General features: G+C 38.3%; 1 protein-coding gene across 1 annotated transcript; it reads right to left on the bottom strand.

Annotated features, from left to right (window-relative positions):
• Window positions 1-1,443: 1,443 nt before the first annotated feature.
• On the bottom strand, window positions 1,444-7,321 carry LOC113489774 (granzyme B(G,H)-like). The gene is made up of 5 exons (XM_026865789.1): window positions 7,307-7,321; window positions 6,816-7,021; window positions 4,515-4,662; window positions 2,343-2,607; window positions 1,444-1,680 (listed from the first exon to the last, which is right to left on the bottom strand). Exons 1-5 carry the CDS (start codon window positions 7,319-7,321, stop codon window positions 1,646-1,648), a joined length of 669 nt encoding a protein of 222 aa, XP_026721590.1. The 3' UTR covers window positions 1,444-1,645.
• Between the last annotated feature and the right edge of the window lie 2,473 nt (window positions 7,322-9,794).

Genomic DNA, 9,794 nt, shown 5'->3' with positions numbered 1-9,794 from the left:
TTATTTCCCATCTGTGACTGAAATACAGCTATGTGAACAGACACGAACAGAACAAGTGAAATCTTTGCCTTTGTTAGGCACTAATTAGTTGGTTTGGGCTGCAGGGTACAAAAAGTCTCCTTTAGGATGGGAAGAAGCATATCCTTGATGTTATTTACCTTACAAAGGTAAAAGGGGCTAATCTGTGTTTGCACCATCCTCTGAGACCCCCAGTTGAAAAGTGTTAACTGTGGTATCTTATTCTTTCCACTTTTATATTGCTCCCCCCTTGTTTTCCCAGTTTTTCCCAGCTTCTTTCTGTATTCCAGTCTTGAGCCAATTCTCACTGGTATTTTTTAAGATCTTCCTTCCCATGACCTTCAGTGAGAATTGGATCAAGCCCCCGTACACCACATCAGCAGGTTTTATTGCACCATGGCTGACTACCAACCCAGTTTTGCAGTATCTGTTCGCTCCTTTATCGGCATAGCCTTTATGATACAGAGCTTGCTCTGCTCAGCACAGTGACACAGCTGCTGGTCAATAATCGAGGCCAGTATGTTGATGTGTTGGAGTTATTTATTCATGCCTCTGCAGTGTTCAAAAATTTACAGTATTTGGTACATATTAATGCAATAATCAAAGAAGCAGAGAAACCCTGTAGATGGTCACTTCCAAACTGTTTGCAAAAAAAACCCTCATAGAGAATATTTGACAGATAATGGGAATACACCAAACTAACCACAGGCTTCTTCAGAAACGCAGCAGGTCCTTCTGTTAGTAGAAATTTCTGTTAAAATTCAGAGCAAAATTCCTGTCTGTTTTGATGGATGTTAAATAAGCACTGTGTCAGAGAAGTATAATTACTCCCATTACAATCAGTATTAATACTTTTTTCAACAGACCATTCACTGAAAGGGTGAGATCATTATCCCGGCTGTGAGAAGAGATGATTTTGTTGATTTGATCACACACACACACAGACACACCAAAAAAAAAAAAAAGGGGGGGGGGGGAAGGACATTTTTTCTTTCTCATAATGGAAGATTAATTGGAAAAATGTTTATCTGTTTTATATTTTAATTCTTTGAAAATTAATTTAGTTAACTATTTAGTAATGGAGAACTGAAGTATTTGGATTTGAATAACATCACAGCTAAATATTTGAACATTTAAAGCCTTTGTTCTGTTTTTTCTCATTCAGCAGACATCTCATTCACCATCAGTCCGAAACAAAATTTTTATGTAAGTGCACATTCAAAAATTCTGCCTCATCCCAGTCACAATGAATAAGGTGGGCAGTACTTCCCCATCACAGTAAGAAACAGTCCAGTACAAATTGTGTTATCTAAGAGGCAGTTTCCTATAAAGATGAGTAAACATGTTATCTGTACAAATGGGAATATTTTTAACTGTTCTCATAAAGCAGTGTCTGTGTCACTGTAAAGATGGGAGGTACTTTTTAAAGGCAACACACTAAAGCAGCAGCATCTAGTTCTAATGCAAAGCACAGTATTTCTTAAAACTGTCTTGCCTGTCTCATGGATCTCTGTGAAGGGAAATTACTTTTTTTATCCAGTCAATATATTTTTCTGTCAGTCATGTATCAACTCCAGGCATGTCTCTTCTTTCACATCCTTTTCCAAAAGAAACGATCCCACTGTATCTACTGGAACAGATTAACGGCCCACCTGAATCTCCCTAGAACACAAAATAGAAGTATCAATGTGTGCTCGTTTCTCCCCAGAGGAGCATGCAGTGCCACCTGCAGTGCATAAGCATGTTTGGAAATACCGCTTCTAACCTGTTTCAATTTATGAAATGTATCATTTGGCTTACATCACTTCATGGAAGTTCGGTGAGGTATAAGGAGAGGTTGCTTTTCAAGCCTGAGCAAGTCTTTGATGTAAATGTTATATCATAATTCTATTTCAAAAGGTGTATTTTTATTGTTAGTATAAATTGATTCTCACTTCTTTTGCAATTGGCCCTTCTGGAGACAGCACAGAAGACATCAAAAGCAAGATCCAAACAGCACTTTTGAGTGTACAGTTAATTCTGTACTATTCAGATGTTGACATCTGGAAAGTATCTGATGATTCAAACAGCTAAAGTAATGCACCTGAAGTTAACTGAGATAATGCCAGATTCAAATTCCCATGCTCTTGATCTTGCTGTGTACATTGACCTAAACTATTCAAAGTTTTAACTCTTCTTTTTCACAGAAATAAAGTCTCTTACAAATGTGGTTAAAATCACTATGAATCTGATCAGTCTCATTTAGGGTCGAGCACTGCTTTGTTCCCAGTAAAAAAGAAACAGTTAAAAGCACATCCCCTTCTCTTTGTAACTTTGCTTCTTACCTTGCACGCGTTTCTCCTCAATTATTTTTTTTCCTGCAGCATACAACTTGTTGTTGGTTATTTTTGTGGAATTTCTAAATTTGCTCTCACAGCTTTTTCTACCAACGATTTCAAGAGTTGTTTCCTGAAGATATTTTGATGGCTTTCCTGTAGATGTGACTCCCCAGCCTGCCACCTTGCATGTTGTGCCAGGTTTGGCATCTTCACAAGAGACAGGCAGAGGCAATAGCTGCACATATTTATTCAGTTTTGCAATACTGTTCAGCTGGAAAAAAGGAAGAAAAAAATGCTTTCTCATGCAGAAAGGAAAGAATAATCTAGTTTCAACTGGCATTTTAGTTTCATTTACCTATACTTTCCTTATAAATCACTTTTCAGTATTTAAGAACTGATCCTGTGCTTAATTGCCCCTTTCCAAATCAGAAAGAATTTTCCTGCTGTCTGTATAGCAATTCCCTATCTATGGCATCAGTAGTGAGTTCAAGCACAGCTTCCCCATTGACCACAGTAGGAAATTAAAAACCTGTATAGCAGTTAGACTGTTGGATCTATGTCTTATTTGAGAACCTACCTGGCCACTGAACTTCCAACTTGAGACCAGACTCTGGTGCTTTACTGACACACAGAAAAGTCTCAAAGCATGGTGCAATGTACCCAGTAACAAAGATGAAAACAAAAATTATAACCAATTAGACATGACAGCAGTGACATAATTGGGGAAAAATGAGGTCTTGAACCCTGACTGCCAATTCTTTGCTCCGAGGGATTCAAAGGGGCTTGAATGATCCAAACTGTCTGTGTTTTGTTGGCCTTTACCTGACAGATTCCTCTTTCAGCAGAGGACAGCTTAAGGCTGTAAGTGAAAACATAGCCAAACACTAACACATACTCCCAGTGTTCTTGGTAACGGTTCACAGCTACTGAACAGACATTTTCTGTTTTACACACAATCACCACACAGCGATCCATTTCATAGGTGGTTATACATGTTGCTGAATGGCTGTCAGTTAAATGATTCTGGCTTTATACATTTTTTAAAAGGCACCCCAACAAATCATGAGTTTATAAAAAAAAATCCTTACAGTTTATTATCACTAGTGCTGGTGGTTTCCAAAGATGAAAAATTTATCCCAAGTCACTTAATACTACATTACAGCAGAATTGTAGAGATGGGAGGTGAGCCCTGGTACTAATGCTATCCAGTGTCAAATTCAGACAACAATTTTATGGTGTCCATGTCATTCTGGAGCAAAACTGTAACTTTCAGCTCTAGAAATATTACTTTCTGGAGATCCATTTTGGTATTGCGCTCACAAATAACCTGGTGCTCCTGATAAGCTGCTGGTGGCCACAGGAGAAGCCAGTGAAATGAACCTGTCTGCCTGGTACATCCTCTTGCCTATACTTTTGAGGGACTTTGGATCAGCACTAAAACTGCTGGTACCAGGAAGACAGTTATCTAGATCCATTTGACCATCTACAGGTTTCCCACATAGAGACTGCCCTCTCCCTATTCAAAATACCCATGATTTCCTTCATGTCAAGGTCAGTGCTGGATTAACAGAGTTCTCAGTGCAGGAACACATGAGGGATGAGCAAGGCTGAGCAGAAGCAGGCACGTAGGAAATTCTTACAGCCCTGCTCCACTTTGACATCCAGGATGATGATGTTGGTGAGGTCATCTTTCCATGCTTCATTCTTCAGTCCTGAGCTGTCTTCACTATGTTACCAGTCTGTGCTTCTAGAGATTAATTCATCTATGTCCTGTATTACCCATACTTTTATTTTATGTGGTTGCCCCAAATAATTAAGTTTCATCCCCATCTTGCTTAGTTCAGCACAAGGTATCCCTTTGGTCTGACCCAGACTCCATTGCATACATCACTTCAGCATTGCCTTTGAAAAACTACTAAAGAATGTGTTTTGAGGTCTTGGAGGGGTTGCAGCAGTGAGTGGGTTAAAGGAAGTTTTAGAGCACAAAATGGTCTTGAAATGTCACCCCTGCTCACAGTGCCAGTGATCCTATGACCTTGTCTAGATTACTACAACCAAAAGCATAATGTTCTGTAACATTATTAAACTATCTAAACAATGTACTCTTCAATATCAAAGAACAGCCAAAACAATAATCAGCAAAATTCCTTTTATAGTAATACAACATTAACACAATACCTTGAGGAGCACTATATCATTTTCCATAGAAGACATGCCAAACTGAGGATTAGGAAAGTATTGCAGAACCTTAAATATCTGCTGATATTTTTCAGCTATGGATGCTTGATAGAATCCAAGAACAAGTTTAACTTCTGATTTCTTTAATCTGTAATTTAAAGAAAGTACAGGGAGAGAAGTTTACTACTGGAACTGAGCAACATTTCTCAAGATAATCAAAAGACATGTAATATAATACAATTTCATTTTACAACAACATGATTAAAACATAGGGAAGGATATTGTTCATTTCAATGTTTTGACATAAACTCGTGTTTTCCTCTACAAAGTAACATTTCTTTAGTGTAAATCTAGTTTGGTTAAATAATTGTCTGATAGCTGACCTTCGGGGATTTCCAGAGTTTGGAATTCATTTCATTAAAAAGCCTACTGAAACGTTCCTTTGCCAAAGGACTGACACCTTTCATTAATTTTTTAATGCTCTCCTTTGGACTTATGACCTAATCCTGAAAAAGACTGAAACATCCCTGACTAATAGCATGTAGGTCATCTTGCTGACATCAGTGACATGTCAGAACACACACTGATACTCAATACTCATTCTGAGCATTATGCATACAGGTAAGATCTGCTAAAGTGGACAACTTTAATATTAGTAAGAGTTTTGTCCTTAACTTCACTAAATATGGGATTCAGCCCATTAAAGAAGAATGGGTGTTGCCTAACTCAAGACAATCCTATAGTGAATATTAAAAAGGGAGACTGCCAAAACCCAGAGAGTTATATGTCCAGGTTCTGCTAATAAACAATAAAAGTTTGGCAACTCATAAATCTCCCTCTCCTCCAAGCTGAGTATCATCAAAAATGTATTTATTAAAGTTTGTCTTTCTTCATTTTGCTCTGCTAAATTTAATGCAGCCCAGTAAGATGACATTGCCAGTAGACATACTGCTTGTTTTCTGTGCTTCATATTCAGAACACAATCTCACTACACACAGGACAATTTATTGAAGCCAAAACAAAGATTTTATCGATCCAAACAAAAAAAAAAAAAGTTATTTTCTTCATTCCAGCTGCACGTTTCCCTGAAAGATACAATTAATTTATTTCTACTTGAATGTTTGCTTGTGAAAACAGCTGAAAAGACAGTACTGGATCCTAAAAATGTATCTTTTTATCTACAAAGCACACTTACACAGTGAGAATTATATAAGACTTACAAAACTCCATCCCTGGGACTCTTTTCATGTGCCATCCTTAACAGAGGGGCACTTGTGGAAAGCGCAGGCAATCAGCCACTGTGCATACAGAGAAGTTTGGGAGAAAACAAAAAACAAGAACAAAACAAAACAAAACAAAACAAAACAAAACAAAAAAAAAAAAAAAAAAAAAAAAAAAAAAAAAAAAAAAAAAACAACCAAAACACCCCACCGCCACCTCATCCTGATTTCTGACAGTTTGTTCTCAGGCCACACAGAAATTTCTGTTGCTGAATTCATGTTATTTTGTCTAAGACAGAAATTATTTCAGAACTGATTATCACATAGTATTCATTAGTTAAGAAGGCTTACATGCACTGCAATTGCATCTGCTAAGAACAGTCTAGACATAGCATAGTGGTGGGTGGGTTTTCCATGGGAATCATTCAGCTCAGAAGGAGACCAGGCCAGTGTTCATTCCGTTTGCCCCAGCAGCAAAGACTTAAAGTCAGCCCAAACTAATGTGCTTGTTAGAAAACCAAACAAGTGACCAGAGCACACTCTCCACAGGAGCAGAGACAATCAGTGCCCTTTCCACTGAATAGCTCCCAAATCTGAATTTTTATAACCATAACTGAATCGATATCTCTGACCCATTGACTGAAAAGGGAAAGACTCCATAACCCATCAAAAAAATCCCTTAATTCCAAATAGGAAGGCTTGGATTTTGTTTTGTAAATGTTCAAAAAAGCACATGCTAGGTGTGAATATTTTCTACCCTTACAAAAAATGCAACCAAACCTGATTCAGTTGAAGAAGTGTGAAAGTCAAATTCACTTAGAAAGGAGCTGTGTCCTCTATTTCAAAATAACTGACAGAAGAAGGTGGCCGAGCTGCCCATGTTGTGTTTGAGGAGGTCATATTTGCACAGATTTATTGTATTTATTGTAGTTGGTAACTTTTAGTTACTCAAAATACAGAAGGGAAAAAAAAAAAAACAAAAAAAACCACCAAACAAAAAAACTAAAGTAAAATTTAGAGAACATTTTAGCAAAGCCAGGACTTCTCATGTCCTAGCATGAACAGTAGATGTCCTCCTTACCCTGAGCTAGCTGTTCTACAGCTTTGACAGCCTTCGAGCATCCCGTCTGAGGAAGGGGCACTTGTGCTCGCATTTGACTTGTCAAAAGGATAAGCCTCCTTGTCATAGTCGTGACTGACATTCAGTTTTTGTGAGCCCAGATCATTTAAAATGGTGGGGATAATGTTTCCATCTAATTCAACTTTATCTCTCAGGGTGTTTCGAGGCTTAGTCCCAGGGCACACAGGTAAGATTTGTTTAAAGCATTTTGGACTTTTTGCCCTTCTCTAAGACACTGATGTTTCAGATGCATAAATAATGAATTTGGTCTTTTATCAGCACAGTCTGTATCCCATGAGACTAGCAGCATTTGATTAATAAGGTAACTGTATGCAATACAGATCAGTAGTTTACAAAACAACTTAGAATGGTAACTTCTTAGATCAGTTTAGTGAGAGAAGTGCAACTTTTACCAATTCTTAAAAATTCAATATACACCTTTCTTTACTTACAGTCTTGCACACCATGCCCCACCTCAATGAAGAGTTAAAATTTCCCCAGTATAAAATACTTACTGACAATGTGCTGCTGTCAAAACTGATCGCTTGTCCAGGAGAGCTCCTCCACACTTAGTTAAATTCTCCACCTAGATAGCAGCCATATAAGGCCAGGAATGAGTTCGCACAATGTGTCCTCCGATAATATCCCTGCAGCCATCTGAAATGCAACAAAAATGCAATTGTGTTACGTGTTATACAGAGGAATTGGGAATTTAGGTATTTTTATCCTCAGATGAGTACTTACCCTTACATAGGGTAACAGCAGTTAAAGAGAGCAGGAGCGCTGACAGGTGGCTTCGCATAGCTGCTTCTATTTAGTGACAAGAGATTGTAAATTAAGATACAGTCTTTTATATTTAAATGTCCCCTACAGGAAATGGTGGTTGAAAGGTTTTATGAATAGTGCTCTCTCTTGTTTCCCTTTGCATCATTAACATTGTATTATTTAACTGCAGCTTGGTTTCTTTAGGTTTCCTTAAAACCTGTCTGTTTCTTGAATCCCAGACACATGTCGATATTAATTGGTCCAAGTCTTACAGCAACTTCAACAGCCCTTCACTGCAGGTATTATAAAACAAGCACGTAAGAAAATTCCTGAGCTTTACATGGGATGAATGTATAATAAAACATAAGGTGTCAGAAAATTCAACACTCCTTTGACTTTAAAGGAAAAAAAATGGAAATACATGACAATAATTAAGCTGGCCATCTTCAAGCTTGTGAACTAATGAGAGAACGAATACAAGGGCCACCTGAAAAGGCTTCACAGTACAGCAGTGAGAGGCAAAACTCAGGGCACATAGAGTACTAAAGTCGTTCACAAACTGTGGACCAAGATACATCAGCAGCTAGCAAATCCTCTGCAGACTATACCGCCCAGGTAACAATTTCGGTTGAAAGACTGAAAAAGATTCATACATGAATTTTATGAAAGCAACTGAGAGTTGGCAGACATCTGCTGCCTGGTAAGCTGAGGAATGCCTGACCACAAAAGACAAGCTACACACATGCAGGGCAGAGCAATTTGAGTTTTCTTAGCAATAATTTTTGAAGGTGCAGGATTTGGATTCAGAAAACCCTAGAGTGTGCAAGTGTCAAATGCAAACAAAGTATCTAATCAGTGGTCACAAGATAAAAAGCCACAGTGATGGGAGAGACATTTCTGTATTGAAAACATCTGTGTCTGCACCCATGTTTTGCACACTGTGCTGATAAACCACTACAAAAAAAACAGCCTGCTCTTGCGAGAAGTTTTAAAAGCTGCTATCATCTTAAGTGCCTTTAGAAAGAATCAGAAATGTAACTTGCCCAATATAGCTAGTTGTCATTTTTATTCAAGAGTTAGAGCAGCTCTCCAGATTGTTGAATGAGATTATAGCACTGAAATGCTTATTTCATGGCACAGGATCTTAGTAGTTATAACCCAGTTTGAAAACGTACATGATGCAACACAATGTAACTCATTTCACATTTCAGAAGACTCTTCCAAAGCAATTTTAAAAGAAAACATGTGACTTCTAGACTTCATCAGCTCATGAAAGAGCCAGCTCAGGTTACTCCAAAATCACTCTCCATACTCCAGCTGATCCTGAGATTATTCACCCGCTGGAAGTTATATCTGTAAAGAGGGTTCTAAAGGCATAATTATGTTCAAGTCCTTTATGGCTTTGCTGTCCCACTAAGGGCTATCTTAGAAAGCAACATAAAAGACAAAACATGCAACATACCACCTTCTGACCATACAGGAGAAGGCTTGTGTTTCAACAAGATAAGACTGCTAATTAAAATATCATAAAATCAGACTTCGGCAGCTATTTATAAGTGGTAAATGAAAGAATGGTACCTATGATACCTGGTGATACTGTGTTTGGGACAAGGTTGAAAAAAAAAAAAAAAAAAGAACGTCAATGCTACAAACTGCTGATAGTTACAGGGGAGGTGCAGGTAGTGAGGAAGAAAATAAAATTACAAACTTGGTGTGGTTTTGCAGTGACAAAGACCTCTGCAGTCTCCAAAAATAGTTCCACATCTGCCTTCTTCAGAGAAATCATCAACAATTACCCAATTAGTGCAAAGCTAAGGGGGTAGGATCAGATGCTGAAAGGAACAAACATGACATTCCTTGGCCCTGAAAGGCTCCTGAACAGCAGAGATAACTCTTCAATGAGGAATGGACTGGAATTCATCTCTGATCTGGAGGCCACTTGGGGTGTCTAGAATGAAGCTATACATCTTTATGTGGGCAACAGAGTCAAGCCTAAATTTATGTGAGCTGAGTCCCACTGTGTAACTGGACACATAGTGACTTGCACGGTTTCGCCCCAATACTCATATGTTAGCTCTCTGCCAGCACTACAGAGAGAACATGAAGGGGGGGCAGATCCTGTCTTCACACCACAACAGATGATGCAATTTCTCACTAAGACCTCTGCTGTAAGCT

The sequence above is a fragment of the Athene cunicularia genome (assembly GCF_003259725.1).
Source record: "Athene cunicularia isolate RWA chromosome Z unlocalized genomic scaffold, athCun1 chrZ_part1, whole genome shotgun sequence".
Taxonomy (NCBI): Eukaryota; Metazoa; Chordata; class Aves; order Strigiformes; family Strigidae; genus Athene; species Athene cunicularia.
The sequence above is the reverse complement of the archived record's forward strand: the minus strand, read 5'-3'. Positions and strand labels throughout refer to the sequence as shown.

What these genes read in the sequence shown, in the direction of transcription:
- LOC113489774 (XM_026865789.1), bottom strand. An exon ending in ATGATATAGTGCTCCTCAAG is followed by an intron (nt 2,608 to 4,514) that starts GTATTGTGTTAA and finishes CCTTTTTTCCAG; the next exon opens with CTGAACAGTATTGCAAAACT. An exon ending in TGAGGAGAAACGCGTGCAAG is followed by an intron (nt 1,681 to 2,342) that starts GTAAGAAGCAAA and finishes TTTGTGTTCTAG; the next exon opens with GGAGATTCAGGTGGGCCGTT.